The sequence below is a fragment of the Vipera ursinii genome (assembly GCF_947247035.1).
Source record: "Vipera ursinii genome assembly, chromosome: 6".
Lineage (NCBI taxonomy): Eukaryota > Metazoa > Chordata > Lepidosauria > Squamata > Viperidae > Vipera > Vipera ursinii.
The window spans coordinates 55,012,787-55,032,965 of record NC_139515.1 but is presented as its reverse complement, the minus strand read 5'-3'; the positions used below and the strand labels follow the sequence as shown (position 1 = coordinate 55,032,965).

General features: G+C 35.2%; 1 protein-coding gene across 1 annotated transcript in view; it reads right to left on the bottom strand.

Moving 5' to 3' along the window:
• Positions 1-16,324: 16,324 nt before the first annotated feature.
• NEDD1 (NEDD1 gamma-tubulin ring complex targeting factor) overlaps positions 16,325-20,179 on the bottom strand; it is a 42,935-nt gene continuing 39,080 nt past the window's right edge. Inside the window, exon 15 of the mRNA XM_083366028.1 lies at positions 16,325-20,094. Coding sequence (XP_083222154.1) covers positions 19,990-20,094 — 105 coding nt within the window. The 3' untranslated portion in view covers positions 16,325-19,989. The remainder of the gene's footprint in view (positions 20,095-20,179) is intronic.

Sequence of the window (20,179 nt, the reverse complement as noted above, 5' to 3'; positions counted from 1 at the left end):
ATCCTAGCTCAAGGACTGGGGAACAAGCCATTTTTAAGGTCCATTTGAACAAGGGTAGGGCAGAATCCATACAAATTTAGAAAGCAGGTACTACAAAAGGTACTTCCTTGGTCCCAGCAATTGACACTATTTGAAGATGGACAGAGATGATTGCAGACTAAAAGCGCTTCAGCCTGACTCCATGCCATGAAGGATTTTAAAGGTAATCACAAACACTCAGAATCCTACTGGCAACCAGTACCTCTTACAAAACATTGGTGTTATATAGTAATATGCCCATTACAACATGCAGTACTGTATTCTGCATCCGCTGTGGGGTCTGAGGGGTCTTGAAATATATTCTTATTTAGGATACATTGAATAATCTGCATACAAGATGACTAAGGCATAAATTATTGTCTGAAGTACCTTTCTATTCAAGAACTGGTGCATCTAGTTCACAATGATTTCATGGCCAAAGATGTCACTTGCTCTTTGAGCAGGAGCTGCAAATCCTGGGAAACCTGCAAATTCTATTCAGTCTGAAATGGGACAGAGCAACCCCATTTAGGACTAAAAATGGACATTCTCCAGGACAAAGTGGTCCAAATAACTGCAGCCACTTAATGTTGCTATGGATGATCCTGAGTCTGTTCCTTCTACAGACACTGGACAAGATCCTGACAACACCATTTGATCAGCCTAAAATCAGAATATACATCTAGACATCATCAGCATACTGATACCTCATCCGAGCAATGAGTTATCTCACTCCATCGTGTCATGTACATCTTAAAACTCTCTGAAACTGTAGCCCAACCATCTCTTTAACCTTTCCTAAAACTGGATGGTTGGAGACTTGATTCCCTTCATATCTTACACTTATATACACACATATACACATGCACACAAAATAAATTATAGGACTCAGGATCATTTTTATATGTGTCATGATGAGAGAAGGGCAACAAGAGAGCTTTTGATGTGCTAACTTTGATTTGTTTATTTGTTTTTACATGTTGTATCGTAAGTGGTTAGCTTAGTAAGGTAACACTGGAGCATAAAGAATATAAGATTTGATTTATTTATTAAATTTATATGCTGTCCATCTCACAGTTTTAGATGACTCTGGGTGGCTAGATATAGATATTCTCTCTATATAATTTAAGGAAATAAGGACAAATAATAATTTATTAGATTGCCAAGATTGAAAGCAATGTACAGAGTTTAAAATATTATACAAATACATTACTGTAATACTAGCACATGGGGAAAACATGTAAACAAAACTCTAATCACTTATTGTCAACCAGGCAGAATCACAGAATGGTCTGGCCTATTGGAACAGCCAAGTTTCAAAATTTTTCTGAATGACTGATGGCACTGTATGGTTGATGGGTTTTCTGCATTCCAACCCTGTCTGATCTTAAAGGATAAGCAGAACCAACTGAAGAAAGTCTGTCCTATAAGCCACCTCACTTCAAGCCATGAAGCAGCACCTGAACTGCATCTAAAAGCCAACTGGAAACCAGTGCTGTTTGCAAGTTAGAGATGTTAAATAAGCATATTGAAATAGGCTACACCCATATCTATTTGTGCAGCCATATTCTGGACCAGGTATAATTTCTGAGTGGTCTTCAAGGGCAGCCACATTTAAAAACCATTACAATAATCCAGATGACAGGTGGTTATGGCAAGGGTCAGAAAGACCACAGAACGTATCTCTGGCTTACATTTGGCCAATCACTTTCTCTCACCCAGCCTATCTCAAAGGTTCATTTTGTTGCAAAGTGAGTAGTTAATGGAGAAATAAGTGATGTGATTCCAAGCTGACAAAGTATTCCTTGTTAAACAAGCAGTATAAGTGAGTTATAATCAAAGAAGTAGATACAGAGCAATAAATATATCCTTGTCTGGAATTTAAAAACAGCTAAATAATCAACATCATTAAATAGATATCCTCTTCTTCTGTAACTCCCAACCTGATTTGCACTTTACCTTCATATTTATTATCTACAAATTTAAAATGCTATTTAGCTTGTTTTCCGAATCCTAAATAAATATGTTAATTTATAAAATCAATCCCTGATGCTCTATCTGGATACACTACAATTTATAATTAACTTATTTATTTTCAAATTCATAAATCAAATACTCCTACTAGTCTCTGTGAGTTTAATTCAGCAGATTTTCAGTACTGCTGAGAAATGTTTACAGTCCTTCATTAGTTTTAATTCCATGTAGTAATCTTCATATTTAAGCCCATTTGAATTACCTTTTTCCATGAAGACTACTGAGTGTATTATGAAAATAATTTAATGAACATCAGACATCTGTATCAGAAGAAATATTACCATAGTGTTAATCTTTTTAAAATGAAACTGCTTCATCAGTTATGCAGATCTCTTATATTTTGCATGAGTAAGCAAATGAATCATAGTAAAAGTATGAATTCTATTAAAATGATAGGTAAATGCAGACATTTACAAAGGTTGCAAGATTTGTTTTTAACTTCTGATGTTAACCTAATTCAAGACCATTGGGATTATGACAAATTTGCTAGAGCTTCATCTTTTGATCATAATATAAAAACATAAACATGTATAAACATACACTTACTAGGAAGACTTATACAATAGATGTGTATAGAATTGTATTTGTAATATCCAGAAAATGACTTCAGTTGCTGTTAAATTTATTTAATTCTTAAATACCTTCATTCATCCTTTTGAACATCTATAGAAAGAAGTACATTAGTAAGAGAAATTACTCACAAGTAAATCAGTAAAAGAAATAACTTGCAAGCCAACTTCAGTTCCAGAACATTTGTTGAACAAACTACGATAAGGTAAATTTCATAGACTTACAGCTCAGTGAGTTTTATAAAATTCCCTAATACAATTGACCTTTTTCATTTCTTTTTATAGTATATTTCAAGTGAAGAAGGCTTCGTTACATGCACAAAATGTCATGCCTTTAGATAATTTATTGTGAACATTTGCAATATAGACATTTCCTTGTAGCAGCTTTATGAAATAATGCTGAACAAAAACAACAACAAAAATTTTGGGGCCTGCTATGTCACCCAGGATAATTAATATCATGGCAAATTCTTTTGTTGGATAAATACTGTAGAACATCAAGATTTGCAGTTCATTGTTTTCATATTCAAATAAGGACAGGAACAGCAAGAGCTTTGACTCACAGACATGAAGTGTCATACAAACAAGAAATATTATCGTACCAAGCTCTCTATTGTTTCATTTATTCTGCAATTGTCATATCTGTATTTATCATGACCCTAATTTTTAATAGTAAGCACTTTCTAAACTGCCACCTGAAATTTTATATTGGACAAAGCCCATCTTTAATCTTTCTTATACATCTTGGTGTTAAAATATTCTGTACTCAGAAGATAGAAAAATTAGCCATATTGTAATACAATACAGCATGTTTATTTGTTTAGTTATTTATTTGGTTATTTACTTATTATGTAGCAATAAGCCTTACGTTCCTAGACTTCCAATCCTTTTTAATCTGTTTTTGATGAATTTTAGTTCTGTTTTTTATTTCTGTTTCTTCTGAATATGGAATTAGTCTTTCTATGAATCCATAGTTAACAATGTGAAACCATAGCTAACCTGTGACAATATTCTAGTTTGTTAATCAGAATGTTAAGTTACAGGTTAGATTCACTTATAAAATAAAATATATATTTTTACTGCACTGAAAAAGAAAAACATTGTTTTTCTTTTCATATACCTTGAACAGAAATTTCAAATTTCCATCCATGTTGAAGAGGTGAGAATTCACTGCAGGAGCTCCTAACATACATATTGCCACATCTAAATATGATCTACATAGTCTGAAATTTCACTTCAAAGTGTATTAAATTAACTAGACAGAACCATATGTTCAGAAGTATATCTACTTCTAGTTAAACAGTAATCACTACAAGCTATTTTCTTAAAGCTGAAAATAACAGCCTTAAGAACCACTTAGAAAACTTATTTCAAAAAATATTTAACATTCTTTTGAAACAGGTATCAACACTGTAAGCTTTTATCAAACTCCAAAAAACCATTACATCACCATCCAAATAAAAGATTTTTAAATAAATTAGAAATGATCGAAATATTGTGATATCACTACACCTCAGAATATTTTGTGGATTTTCCAGGAAACCACTATAATATTTTCAGATTTCAGCTAATTTGTGCAAATTTACTAATTTTTCATGAAATTTTGCAAAATATTTTGGTGTCTTGGCCACATGCAAGATTACACAATCATGCCAAAGTTTACTTTATCCTAACTATTTGGTATCCTAGGCACCCTAACAGGAATAACCCAAACATCAAAGCTATAGAGTACTAAACAAAATGTTAACAGGTGCTTTTACTATTCTTAAATCACCCATTAATGATTAGGGTCTATTGTCATGTTAAAAAATAGAGGACAGTTACTTTGTTCTCTTGACTCCTCCTCCAATGAGAAACTTTTGCTTCTTTCAATTGATGACAACTTATTATTATATTAAAACCTGAATGTGGTTAGATTTATTTAGAGAACCCAAAACATGTTCTGAATATATTTTATTTCCCTATCATTAAAACTAGAACTGTTTTGTCCAATGTTTTCCAATGTAGGGAATTCCATTCTCTCGCATTTCCCTACCCTGACCTTTCTCCTTTTTCATCCAGGTGCTGTAGCCAAAACAGAATTACATCACTCCCTTTCTTGTCTCCTTTTCGGAGTCAGCTTTTCCGGAGAATTTTTCTTACACGTGGCTCTCTGAGCCTTGGTAAATCTGTAATGTTTGATAAAGCTACACCATCCTAGCTGTTCTGTGTTCAAAGACACCACAGCTTTACGAAGACAGCAATCCACAATTCTCAGTTAATGACTGCAAGAGGGATGCCAGGATTGCCATTGTAAGTTGGTGTGGTCATGTGACATCTCACTTTATGAGCACACTAACTTATGATGGCAATCCCAGCTCCAATTGTGGTTATAGGTTGAGGACTACCTCTACACAATTGGGCAACCATCAGTCTCTATGCACAGAAAACAATCTGGATCAAAGAGAAAGATGGTGGGAACCTTTCCTGTCTATCAGCAAGAGTCAATTCTCCAGATGCTCTAATCAACTGGCCATGGTGTTGATTCCATTTATAGAACAAGCAGTTTAAGTATCTCATCCCCAAACTGAATCAGAATGCAATCATTAGTGCTGTCATTTGGGAAAAGTTGTAAGATACATATTTACTGGAAAGTTTTTTCTGGGCAAGATTCAATTATTTCAGTAATTGTTTTTTTACTTGAATTGATTGTGCATTTTTTAGTGCTGCTGCAAATGATTCTAAGCTTTTGAGAAAAATGTCAGACTTTTTTAAAACAAAATGTAAGAGCACGTTAGGTTGGGGTTTTTAGAAACTGGATTTTAGATTGCTTCCACTCTACTTTTGATGAAGGCAGACCTTAGGATACCTGTCAGTATTAGTGTTGGGCACATCCAACAATAGCCATTGAAATAGATGCCAGAAAATTAAAGACTGATTGAACAATTTACTATTACAGAAAAGAGTTACAAAGAGGAAGTAATACCAGAAAAAATAAATACCGGTAGTAGGAAACTGAATTTCTTATAATTGATTCTCAATATTAACTCTTTTGTGAAATGGGCAAAGGAGCAGTAAGAGAGGCTGTTGAGGTTTCAAGTACAGCATGTCAGGCAACCTGTTTTGAAATACTCCTAACTTATTCACCTACAATGCAGGAAATTTACCTACTGTATCACCACAACTAAAATAAAGTGCATCTGACAGACCAGCTTTTCTATTGGATGGAAGAAGCACTGTTTTACTTTTTACTTTGGGCCTCTCAAAGTCTTGGGTTCACTTTGATCATGAATATAGACAATGTAGGAAGAAAGCCATACCCCACGACAGCAGATCATAAAACTTACACCTTTAATAATATTTGTTACTCAGAAAAAGTGCTACCAGAATCCTTCTGATAATGCAAGTAATGAACAAGCATGTTCCAGCTTAGTTGTAGCATAGAAAGCAACACTGTAATGCTTTGACTCCATTAGAATCCATAATTCTGGACTCAAAATATTATTAACATCAATATATATTTGATATATGTATTCTCCTTTGTTTAACTGAACGCCTCAAATTTTTAAAAAGCATGTATTAGGGGAAATGGTTTAAAACAGCATTCCAATACAGCATTTGCTTTCATTATAGAAAATTTGGCAGAATGGACCTCTACCTAAAATATTACCATGGACTTAGAATGATCTTTAGGATGGAGACATATATTCCCCATCAGCCAGAATTGTATATTAATCTTTCCTTTTAACTGAATTTCAGAAAAATAAGTTAAATGTTCTTAATTTATAGGATAAATCTGCTCTCTGCTGGAGAAATATTATAATCAGCAAAATCTCACACAAATGCTTTTGGGAAAGAATTAAATATTTAAGTTTTTTTAAAAAAATAACTTTATATAACAATTATTCAAGAAAGTTGTCCTTCAGTATTATGTTCAAAACACTCAAATATGAGGTATATAGTAGAAAACATTATGTTCAATCAAACTCATATGCATGGACAAAATGGCAGCTATGGATAATACTCAAGTATTTTCAGCAAATACAGAGGACACACAACCTTCCAGTTGTTACAAAATGAGTATCAAGCTACCTCAGCCAGTATAGCCAATAGTGAGAACTACTGTTGAGTTATAGTCTGCAATATTTCAGACTTCACTGATATCCTGTCACTGTTGTGTAGATTCAGGGCAATTGACTCGCTATAATAAATATCCAAAGCATCAATCCATTTAACCTCAATGGATGGGTATCTACATCTATATATAGAATTCAAAGCCAACTGAAATCACTACAAATGTAAGACATGATTGCATATTTTAAAAACATTCCCTCAGAGCTATTGAAACTTTACTTTAGGGATCGTAGTTCCACAGGAAGTGAATACTTCTATATAGTAACAACCTTTTCAAAACAACTACTTACCATCAGCACATGCTTTGTATCCTTTTAGTCATGGTATCAGTAGACCTGCTCCTTCTCTTTCAATAGTTCCCAATGGCAGTGACATACACGTTCCATTTTTTGAAGATATCACAGGCACAGCATCTTCTCATTTAATAAAGAATGGCTCAAAGGGTGAGAAACATATATGTGAATTTTCCTTTTCATGGTCAGCATAAATATTGTTTTTAGTCTTCCTCAACCTTTTTGTCATGTACACACTCATGCTCACAGATAGCAGTGAATGATATTTAATGATAGGAAAAATCTGGTACCAAAGGTTTCAGTCTAGAGCTAACAATTCCAGGTATCCTGCTAAATTGGTATTGTTTACAGAGCCTCCCAGTGCTTTTTTTCTAAAAAAAAAAAAAAAGGTGCCGGAACTCTCATCTTGGTGGGCGCAGGAGGCAGGGGGCGCGGGGTGTTGGTGGCTTGCTGTCCCCCAGGGCCAGAGCCGGTGTAGCTGGTGCTGTGGGAGCAGTGGGGCCCGCTCTATATGGCGGGGCTGCACAGGGTGGATGGCAAAGACAGTGCAGGCCAGGTGATGCAGAGCGGCCACTTAGGCATGCAGGGCAAGGTGGTGCAGGTCCAACAGCAGGTAGGCCACCAGCCTGGCTGACACGGGTGAGCACAAGGAAGGAGTGCACATGGACTCCACAGAACCCACCTCCCATTCCTTGTCCTCTCTTACTTACCTAGTTGAGATGGTGTAGTAGGGCAGCAGGGAGGGATGCAAAGTTCCTGTCAACTCACCTACGCTGCAGACAACTTGCCGGTGCAATGTTTGCCAGCCAGGTCTTTTGGCATGCTCAGCAGCAATTCCTATTGGCTTTCGAAAGCCAATAGGCTTTTGAAAGCCAATAGAGGGAGTAGCATAGCTTCTGCAAAAGCTTTTTTGTGTGTGTGCAAAAAAAGGTGCTGGAACGCCATTCTGAGCATTCTATGAGAAAAAAGCCCTGCTTTTATGTTTTAATCTTATAATTTTAAAAATATTGTAAGTTGCCCCAAACCTCACCATGTGGATTGCATACAAATATTATATAATCGGTAAAGGTAGAACATATGTTAAATATACATCAAATGATAATATGCTTCCCTATAAAGTCAATTCTTGCTTAATGACAGGCCAAAGAGTTAACTCGGAAAGGCAAGAGGAAAATCTAGAAGAGGTCTGTGCAACTTGTAGAAGGGAAAGGCCCACACTGATAAATTAAAAATCTTTGTGGTCTGCAAAGGAATGCTGATGGGCTAATCAATGATTTGGTGACTAGAGGAGCATCTACAGTGTTGGAGCTCGTGGTCATGATAAACCATGGAGGCACTAGGCAACATGACTTTCAGGGCAGTGGTGGTGATTTTATTACTTTTTAAAAAACAAAATCTGTGCTCTGTACAAGGGTGCTTGGTAGGCTGCATGTACAGGCCTGGTCTAGAATTTATTTTGGAGCATTCAACTATCTAGAGCAGGCATGTCAAACTCATTTTGTTTGAGGCAACTTCTTATAAAAGAATTGCCATTAATTTATTTTAATAAAATAATTTAAATCAATTTTTCACTTGATTTCAAATTAAATGAAGTGAAAGATTGTGACTAAACAAAATTTTAATGTACAGATAATACCACCAGAAATTATTTTAACCTTTTTAATAAATGTTGTTATTGATGTTAAGCTCACCATGGAAAACATCATATATTGTTATGTATATACTAGATTAATTATTTAAAGACTGAAGTGCAACATAACTAATAATCTAAATAATCTATTTTTCAAAACACACAACAGTCCAAACAGTAAAAGTAAAGTCCAAATTAAGAATATTTCATTCTTAAGAATTGTTTAATTTAAAGTGGTTTAGTTGTAATAGATGGTTAGATTCAAAATAGATTTCAAGAGTATGTACAAAAGATACTTTTTTTCTTAGCATCAGCTAAATTAGACATATTACATTGAGAAAAATGTTTCTCATTTCTTTCCTCTTACCTTTATTGATTTCATTGCAGAGATGTTAACATAGGAAATAGATTATTTTGTTATCTAATTTTACCTTCCAAAAGACAGAAGCAGATGAAAAATGTGAGGTTCTTTCCTGTTGGCTGTTTTGAATTAGCTGCTTTAGATTCCAAAAGTTTAGTTCCTAAAGAAGTAACCCTGTAAATAATTTTAATGTCCTCCTCTAGTGCAGGGGTAGGCAACCTTGGCTCTTTTATGACTCAAGGACTTCAACTCCCAGAATTCCTGAGCCAGCATGGCTCAGCTTGGAAACATCTCCCTTTCCCCTCAGCATGGCTGGCTCAGGATTTCTGGGAGTTGAAGTCCACGAGTCATAAAAAAGAGCCAAGATTGCCTAGCCCTGCAATAGGCTTAGGAAAGCCAATAGAGGGAGCTTCTTCTTCTTTTCTTTTCTTTTTTACAAAAAAGGTGCCTGAACGCCGTTCTGAGCATTCTATGAGAAAAAAAGCCCTGGAGTCTCCAGACAGGGAGGGCAGAGAAGATAGTTTATGAGCCCAGTTAGCAATATTTGTCTTCCTCTGAATGTATAAGCAAACCATTTTAAAGTGATGCCAGAAAAAGCTTGTCAGCAGGAATATGGTATATTTGATGCCAGCCATGCTATTTCCCAGAATCCTCTGGGCACCCTATCTCCATCTCCTTCTTCTCCATCTCCTTCAGTCTCTCCACAGTGAGCCAATCAATATCCTATCATAACTGAGCATGTAAGTCCTCTTTGGCCTTTTCCAGTGTTCTAACCCAGATTGTTTACCCTTTTCTAAATTTGTGGTTGTCCAAGTCTGAAAATAGTTCTGTTTGTGTGTCAATTGTGTGATATTGGCCATATAAGGAATCAGTCGTGGACGCTGCAGGAACCATTTTCTGCAAACACAAGAAGCTGCTTGAATGGAATTAGCTCAATGGACTGTACAGACTGTGACTGGACTGGACTGGACTAGACTAGAACAGAATAGAATAAGAGTTGGAAGGGACCTTGGAAGTCTTCTAGTCTAATCCGCTGCTTAGACAGGAAACCCTGTGCCCAAATAGTTGTCCAATCTCTTCTTAAAAACTTCCAGTGTTGGAGCATTCACAATTCTGGAAGCAAGTTGTTCCACTGATTAATTGTTCTGTCAGGAAATTTATCCTTTGTTCTAGGTTGCTTCTCTCCTTGATTAGCTTCTATCCATTACTTCTTGTCCTGCTTTCAGGTGCTTTGGAAAATAGCTTGACTCCCTCTTCTTTGTGGCAGCCCCTGAGATATTGGAACACTGCTATCATGTCACCCCTAGTCCTTAGTTTTTTTCATTAAACTAGACATATCCAATTCAGCAACTGTTCCTTATGTTTTAGCCTCCAGTCTCCTGATAATTTTTGTTCCTCTTCTCTGCACTCTAGAGGCTCAATATGTTTTAACATCATGGTGACCAAAACTGGATGTTGTATTCCAAGTGTGGCCTTACCAAGGCATTATAAAGTGGTATTAACACTTCATGTGATCTTGATTCTATTCCTGTTAATGCAGCCTAGAACTCTGTTGGCTTTTTTGGCAGCTGCAGTACACTGCTAGCTCATATTTAAGTGATTCTCCACTAGGACTCCAAGATCCCTCTCACAGATACTACTATTGAGCAAGGTACCATCTATACTATACCTGTGCTTTTGGTTTTTCTTGCTTAACTGTAAAACCATAATTTTTCACCACTGAATTCATTTTGTCAGATAGTGCTCAATGTTCAACTCTGTCAAGATCCTTCTATATCTTGAGCCTATCTTCTGGATCTCTGGCTATTCCTGCCAACTTGGTGTCATCTGCAAATTTGATAAGTTCCCCATCTATCCCCTCATCCAAATCATTGATGAAGATGTTGAAGAGTATTGGGCCTAAAACAGAGCCTTGGGGTACCCCACTGCATACTTCCCTCCATGTAGTTGCAGTTCTATTGAGTATTACACGTTGAGTGCAGTTGGTCAGCCAGTTACGAATCCATCTGTGGTGAAGTTGTGTAACCCACATTTTTCTATCTTATCTACTAGAAGGTTGGGGCCTATTTAATCAAATGCCTTACTGAAGTCCAAGTAAATGATATCCACAACATTCCTCTGGTCCACTAATTTTGTCATCTTGTCAAAGAATGCAATAAGATTTGTCTGGCATGATCCGTTTTTCACAAACCCATGTTGGCTTTTGGCTACTGACACACTGATAGTAACAGTCCAAGGTCCCAGGGAAGATTTTTTTTTCCATACTAGCCTGAGGAACCAAATCTGAAATCAACACTTTATTCATGAGATATGGTCCTTCCAGTGGCTTTTTCCCATGTAAAATAAATACTTAAATCACTGTTCAAAATCTGTTTTTAATGATCTTGTAAATGATGATATTCTATCTCACACCATTATTCTCAGACGCATTCCAGATTGTTTTTTAAAACATGAGGTAAATGGAACATGTATCTTCTGACTGGGTCTTTTTTAAAAGAGTAAAAATTATACTTCCTGAGTGGCAGGGAGTGAAAATTCCCATTGCCTGTCTTCATCCTACTAACCCTCCTAAGCAAACCAAATGTTTCTTATTCAGAGTAATAAATCCATGGATGAAGGATCAGAAATGTGACTTTGGTTTAGCAGAGGAGCTTTATAGCCCAGAACACCCCTAAAAGAATATTGCATCCTTAGTAGCTAGGCTTCCCAGTGAGCAATTTCCTTAGGTTTTTTTTTGCTTCTGTTTATTCCAGAAATTTTTGAGTACTTAGTCCATTGTGAAGTATGTGAAAATGTGTTTTGCTTTTTGTTGCGCTGGTTTACTTCTAACTACTGTAATATAACCATATGTTATTTGCTGAAATTATATTTAATTTCATTCTTTAGTTCTGGACACAAACGGTATACTTGTTCCAAAAGTATGCCCACTCTTCCTTTAAATGCGGAGATTCTAAAAACAGAATTAAATGAAGTGAGAGTGCCACCTGCTGGTAGTTAACAATATATACACATTAATGATGTTAGCAGCTACAAAACTTTTGTTTCTCTCACAGAGGGGGGGGGGACGGGGAGAAGGGGGAGGGAGGGAGAGGAGAGTCAAATGTGCTGTTTTAACATTAAACTGTACCAGCAAAATTATGCCCGATATTTATATTTGATTTGGAGAATATCCTAGAAAACAAAAGGAAGGCTTTATAGCTAGCCTTTTTATAATGGACCAAGTACTAGCATTTCAGAAAAATGAGAAAAATGTACTGCAACATCTGAATGAGCTTTACAAACAGAACAGATATCAACCAGTATTTTGACATTTTTATGGAGAAATCTATGATCTTCACAGTTACATTTCTCTCATTTACTAGGACATCTGAAAGAGGCCTATGTGGGAAGAACATACAGCCACAATCTATCTTTGCCCACTACTGTTTTAACTTTTATAATCAACTAGACAACCGTGTGGCACATTGAGGGATCTTTGACAGAAAGTTAGTACAGTGTTTTGTGACTAGAATTAATATTAAATTTATAATTAATAAAAAATACCATATTTTTTGCTGGGTAGTCCCATGATCATCTAAGAATATCAAAAACAGAAAAATAATTAGTGATATATGAACTTCACTGTCAATATTTACCTACCTAAAGAGATATACACAATGACCAGAAATGGGCAAAAAAGCAATACCAGGGGGAGTGGTCTACAGCTTCTTTTCAATTTCTCCATTGACTTTGCTTGTGGGAAGCTGGCAGGAAGTGTAGGAAATCATACATTACCACAGGGACACTGCAAGTGCCACAACTTTGCCAATAAATTTGACCTGACCATTGTGAAAATCTCAATTCCACAAATATTCTATACATTCTTTAAGTTAGCAGATTTTAGATATCTTGATTCAGAAACTGTTGACATATAATGCAGCATTTGTGCTAACTTGAGGGTACAGGCAGGTAAACACAGGTTTTAGTAGTATATAGATTCCAAAATGGGTTATTTAGACAAAGTGGAATACTATCCCTCTAACCCAGGAAGTGAGCACAGAGCAATTCTTATAGGGTTAAGGAAAGTTACGATGGCTGAGTCTCTTTTATACAGAGCACTTGATGAAGTTGCACCAATAACTGTGACAAATCTAATTAGGGCCACACAGTTTATTATTCAGGAAGTGATGTTACCTGCTTTGGTAATGTCTGCAAGAAAAGGTTCAGAGAGCAACCACTGTTCAACCCTGAACTACAGATATTCTCTTCTATTGGTATTCAGGAAATCCAAGGCCTATGGAGGTAGACTGGAAGGTCAAAAGACATCCCAGAATAGTCACCACTTCAAGACTGAGGCAAAGAAAATTACATATCCATGGAATCTCCAAGTGGAAGGATTTGCCTTTTCATTGTTAATAAAACTCAGATCCTAGTCATTATTTAAAAAGAAACCCTACAAATGTAGTCTGGCATCATCAGTTAACATAAGATCAAGCAAGTGGTGCATTTTAAATAACAATACAGGTGACCTTCCAAAGTCAGAGGTGTATAAAAGCCCTCTATCATCACACACTTCAGAAAATACGTACCAAGGGAACGTGGGAATGTGCATTAACAGAATCCACACTAAAGTTAGTCATAAGTCAGATGTATATCTTGATCAGCTTATTATATATGAGAAACTTTATGCTACTGCACAAGATGTTACTCTTAAGCAGGCATAGAAGGCAGATTCAGAACATTATATTAACTGAATCCAGTGCTTTTTTTGTAAAAGAAAATGGTGCCGGAACTCACATGTCATACAACCCGCATTGCCTACCCTACAAGGTTCCATCCAAAAGAGGTGCCGGAAGTCCGTTCTGAGCGTTCTATGAGAAAAAAAGCCCTGACTGAATCTATCTATCAAACACACTGCACTATACTATGATTTTATTAAAAATTTTCTTCAACATTTTATCTTAACTTTTGTCTGACCAAGACCCCAAAATTAATTTCCTGTTAGTTGGCTTTGCTTGCAAATTTAATAGCTGACTATAGACTGGCACCATATATGAAGGTCAGTTGATGTAATCTCTATTTTTAGTGTTTTACTATTTCTCTCATGACTCTACAAACTGTTATATTGGTTATTTTTATAATTTATTTGTAGAATTAGTTCAGAATTTAGTTGAAATTAAGTATTTGGTGATGGGCCTATGAAGAAGTTTTAATTCAATTTTAAAGGATACAAAAAAAATAACAGTACACTTCATCCTTGCACTATTACTGGGTTGTAAATCCACAAAAGATTGTTAGGGGCAATAAGCTGACTTTGTAATAATGCCGCTTGGGGCCCCCCGAAAGCCCTAATAAGCAGGCATATACATAGAATGAAGGCTATTGCTAAGCACATTTGATTTGTGCTTAGATTGTAAGCCGCCCTGAGTCTTCGGAGAAGGGTGGGATATAAATGGGATTAAAATAAATAAATAAATAAATACAATAAAATTAAATTAAATAAATAAAATAAAATAAAATAAAATTACTCATCACATTAGCAGTAATGTGTTTACTAGCCAGTTCTCGTGTGACTGACAGTAGCAGCTAAAAATCTTTTTGAGCTCATTTAGATGATTCCAAAATACAGACATTGCCATTCTTATAGAAGTCTATTTTATACATATTTTACCTGAGATACAAGCATGGAGGGAAAAGGTTAACAAATACTATAAAAATCTGTTTTTAACAGAGAAAATGGTTTAGAACAGGGCTTTTCAACCAGTGGTATGGGTACCACCTGTGGTACATTGGCACCACCTGTGGTACATTGGCACCTGGCAAGTGGTACGCGACCATCCTAGAAAAGCAGTAGCGGGGAAGGGGAATGAGCTGAACCGGTGGCAGCACCGCACAAGCCTGAGCGAGAGATAGCTGGAGCTGCAGGGCTGTCAGGGTTCAGTGGAAGCGCCAGGATCAGCACCTCTTTCTAGCTGATTGGCGCTTCTTCAGGGCTGTCAGGGCTCAGTGGAAGCACCAGAATCAGCGCCAGGCTCCAGCTGGAGCTCGGTGCTGATCCCAGCACGTCTGCTGAGCCCAGAAGAAGCGCCTATCAGCTGGAATGTTGCAGCATCTCCAGAATCTTGTGATTTACATTCAGATGCAACTGATTCATATTTATGATGGTCAGTGTCCCAGGCTCATGTGAAGTGACCAAAACCTGCTGCAACCACCCAGCAGAGGGGGGGGGGAAATAAAAACAAAACACCCCGCCACCCCACCCCCACTGCCAATCCTCAACAGAAATGCTCACAACAATGAAAAACTTGGACAGGAGGAAGAGCGCCACTGGGCAGGCAGGCAGGTGTCTTGCTCGGCTGTGGCTTCGGGGGTACTTTTTTCAGTGCCATTGTAACTTCAAACAGTCACTAAGCGAACTCTTGTAAGTTGAGGACTACCTGTACATCACTTTTTTCTCTCTTTTTTTGGTCATCAAGTTTTTGACACCCTGCTAGGCGACTGGTGGTACTTGGATGTTGCCATATCCTAAAAGTGATACAATGGGTGAAAAGGTTGAAAAGCCCTGATTTAGAAGAAACAGATAAGGTTTTGTCTATTGAAGAACTAACATTGCTTCCCCTTTATTCCTATCTCAACGACTTGCGTCATTTTGTACCTGGAATTTTGCTCCAACTAGCAAGAGTTTGAAAAAAGCTAATTTTGCCTCATAATAAGTGAATGCAAGGATAAGAAACAAAATGGATGTTACAAATAAAATAAACATTATTTTCTGTATATATCTTCCTTAAATATTGCATTGAACTACCTGTGAAAATAGTAAATATAGTGTATATTAAAAGGTGGTTTAAAAATAAAAGTAATAAAACAAGAAATTGTTTTAGGAAAACCAATTTAGAATGTAACTATATACACAACTAATCAGAATTAAATCCCACCAAATTAAGCAGATCTTACAATCAGGTATTCATGATTGCATTACTGGCTAAAAAACTGCATTTTTTGCTTTCATCACTAGAAAAATGTGACCTTAAGGGCTCCAAAACTTTGTACAAAATAAATGTATGGGGCAAAACAGCAACACCAGTCACCAATTGTTCTTGCAACAAGATATTTTGATTAGATTCTTCCACTTGCCCAGCCTGCCCCAAGCTTTCAAAGCATTTTATATTAAGCAATTTTATGTTTTGTTTTCACAGCAGAGGTTAGTGATATCCCTGCCACTTAGATCATTGTTTCTATGGCAACAAAATATACATCAGAAAGCAGAGGCTTTCATTTCAGTGCAGTAAAAATAAGCAGAATACCCCAAAAGAAAAGCATGTAATGTTGGAAAAAGTTTTATTTCCACTTCAGATCAACACAATACTCCAGAACAACAAAAAGAATCCCAATAAATGTCAAATGTTTTGCTATATTTTGGACAATATCCATTTTCATTTCATTTTGAAGTTGCTTATTTCATCAATCATTCACTCCATAGTCTTCCTTTCTGAATGACATGTCATGGAAACAGTGGCTTTAATTTAGAAGAATATAAAAGAGGAAATGTGAAGAGTAACTAGTTTGTACATTGCACTGAAACATAATTTGGTTAGTTTATATTTAGTATGATGTAAAGCCCAGTTTTCCAATAGAATACAATTAAGTATGGTGTGAGCCCAGCCCCTCTCTCTCTCTCTCTCTCTCTCTCTCTCTCTGTGTGTGTGTGTGTGTGTGTGCAAGAGACACTCCCTTGACTTTACCATAAATATGAAATAAAATGGAAACATCAATCACTGAGCTGCAACAACCTAACTGCATACACTTAGAATTAGATTATGAGTTAAGTAGAAAATCACAAGGGAAAATCATTGTAATAATTTAAAACTACTTTTGTGGTTACATGAAAATGATTTTGACTCCCAATTAAATACAAGCACAGGGGTTAAACAACTACCATTAATTATAGAAATGACATGACCAAAACTAGTCAATTTTGTAATTTCTTGGATATGATGTATGCTAGTATTGGTTTTTATTACATTTAATTCCAGTGTTAGAGTTCAATTTAATATATTACCTTTAATGAAGGCATAATTGCTGTCCATATATGAAGACTATTAATCTAGTGCTTTCTTTTCAACATAAGAGTCACATATTAATAGATTCCCATTCTTCTCAAAAATACTACTGAATTTTATATCTGTGAACATCTTTCCTCTCTAAAAAGGGGAACAAAATCCACTCTTATTTTTTTCTCATCATATTAAATGAACATATTTATGGTTTCTGCTTTGAAACTTGTTTTATTTATTTCACATCTTTGAACCATCCATGTCCCTCAGAGAGCTACTCTATGTACAATAAACTCATGCTATAATAACAAGCAACGTAATGGTAGCATCCATGTAACTGTTATATTTGGCAATAAAAAGACAATATTTACTTTAAAATATTTTAAAAGTTAATTGGACTGTATTTATTTTATACCACACAACACTTTCTGTGTTTAGTAAATGAATAAAGAAAGCATATTAATCTGAAAAATGAAACAGCATGTCAAAATTCACTCAGAACAGAAACCTGTGGATTTCACAGTAGGAAATTGGTTCAGTAAATTAAGAACTCACCATGCTTTCATTCTGGTTTCCACTCACCAAAGCCAGCATTCCCATCAATGTACCTCATATACTGTACTGCTTGTCACGTCTTATTTTTAAAATCCTGTCTATCTTACTAGTGTTCAAAAGCAGTATTCTAGCACAGATCTGCCATAACAATACTTAACTGAAGTATTAACTTACTTTATGACAGTATGATTTTTAAATATAAATTACATTTCAACTTTCTTCTGCATAGAATCTTGAAAGCATTTCTATATAGGACAGTTTTACAAAATAATCTAATACGGTTGCAGTTTTCTGAAATGATTTTAAGAGGTCACATGAAAGACAAGTACTTTCCATGCCAGATTACTGGGAACAGAAAACAGTCGGATCTTTAAGTCAGATGTGCAAGCTTACATACATACATACATACATACATACATACATACATACATACGTGTGTGTGTGTGTGTGTAAAAGCACTGAATAAGTTATACTCTGTGAAAGCATTTCATACTTTTACATTTTTAAACACTGTGATTTTGACTGCAGAATGTAAAAGAAAGTAACATGTCATATAAATTATGTTATGTATAATAAGACACCTGAAATTATCAAATGCTTTAGATATTGGAAAAAATATAAGGAAGACAAGCACAAGGTTTTGACATATTTTCCAAATATTTTATATCTTCTTCCAAAATAATATGCCTTATCTGTATAAGAAATTAAAATGGACTCATATCCTTAAACACACTGCCTTTCACAATAATTCCCATAGGTTCATTGTCAAGTCCCGTATGGAAAGTATATACAGTAGAACTGCTGCATATTATTCATTTCTGGAAAATTTAATTCTCCTGATTTGTAGTATGAATAGGAAAACAAAAGGGCTTTCATCGAGCCTTTTATATTTAATGCAGGACATACATAATTCTGATATCAGAACTTTCCTTCCTAAAATCAGTTTACTGTACTTATAAATAACTATGCTAGTTTGTTACTAACTAAGTAGCACCTGGAAAAGCAAATTCAAACTGCATTATTCATATTATTAAAATACTGAAATCTCTTTACATTTGGTGAAACTTACTGTACTAACTGACAATATGACACAATCTTTTGAAAATTTAGTCCAAACTCCTTGTTGATGGATAAAATCCATTACCATAGCATCTTGAAGCTGGCCAATTTGGGTTTACAAAGCTGCAATAAATAAACACTCTGCTGCTTTCAAAGACAGCCTGTTTTTATTCTGGAATGGACTGTATCACGATGTACACATTCCTCACTGATAATTAACCATTTTTTTGTACTTTACTGATCTGAAAAAAAAGGAATATTTTTTTCTCTCGTTATCCTATCCCACTCTTTCTTTTCCTTCCCCATTTCTCTACTATCTTTATTTTCCTTTGTACTTTATATTATGATAATCTAAATAAAATCTATATTAAAATGGATAAACTAATAATTTTACTGAATTGTATCAACTTGGTATAAATTTTTGAAAATATTCCAGCTGGACTATCAGAAAACATTTTCTTCATTTACATAGAAGGCACAGGTTTCTGCATTCTTTTAAAATATAATTGGTGACAGGAAGATCCAGGACACATTTTTGACCCATTGGATAGCTGAGTAGTTTTAGTTATTTTGTTTTGCAGATTAAATTACATTAAGTCCATTCAATTCTTTAATAACAAAAATCTAACAAACAGCAAAGTCAAACTGAAATAACAGTTTGACTATGGCTGCACTTGAAATCAAGAAAACTATACTGAAAGAACAGATTGAGGAATTGCTGATTTTAGTATAGTAATGCTATTGGGTCAAGTATGTTTAGACAAACTATACATATTTTTTATTCAAATTGTATTCTGAAATTATATAGAAAAGTTGAAGGTATTTTGTTTACAATTGAGTTACATATTAGAGTTGTATTCTGCACTTACAAAGTAACCATTGTAGGAAAGATATGTATTTTTAAAAAGCATGTACAATATAAAAATCGAAAGTCAGGCACTTGCGGTTTTTTTCAGGCAAAATGGAGAGAATTCCACCAACACCACACAAGGCAAAGAAGGTTGATTATTTGTTACACAAAAAAAAGTCCTATTTAGTTTCCTTTTTTATAAAAACACTTTATATACAGATAGAGAAATGGTTAATAATCCTGTTAGCCTCAATTTTCATCAACTTCTTTACCATAAAAACACTTTGATACAAATGTAAGTGCATTTTCTGTATTAAGTCAGTATATATTGCTTTTCTACAATTAAAAGATATTTGGTACTGAAAGAAATACTGAATTTACACTCTACTTCAGAAATTATCAGATGACACCACAATGTCTTAGCCATTTGGAACAAAAATATTAAATTATTTTCTTCACATGAATAGGAACCTGTCAGAAGTGGGTTTGAAGTCTTTTATTTTCTTCACGCAATTTTTCAATTTCTGCTACTAAACTGTCATTTATAGAATATCTTTCAAGCAAGGCATGCATTTCATTCTAGAGAAAAGAAAAGAAAATCAATATGTAATAGAAGAATTAATATTAAATTACTGTTAAATATGAAATTTTAACAGCAACATTT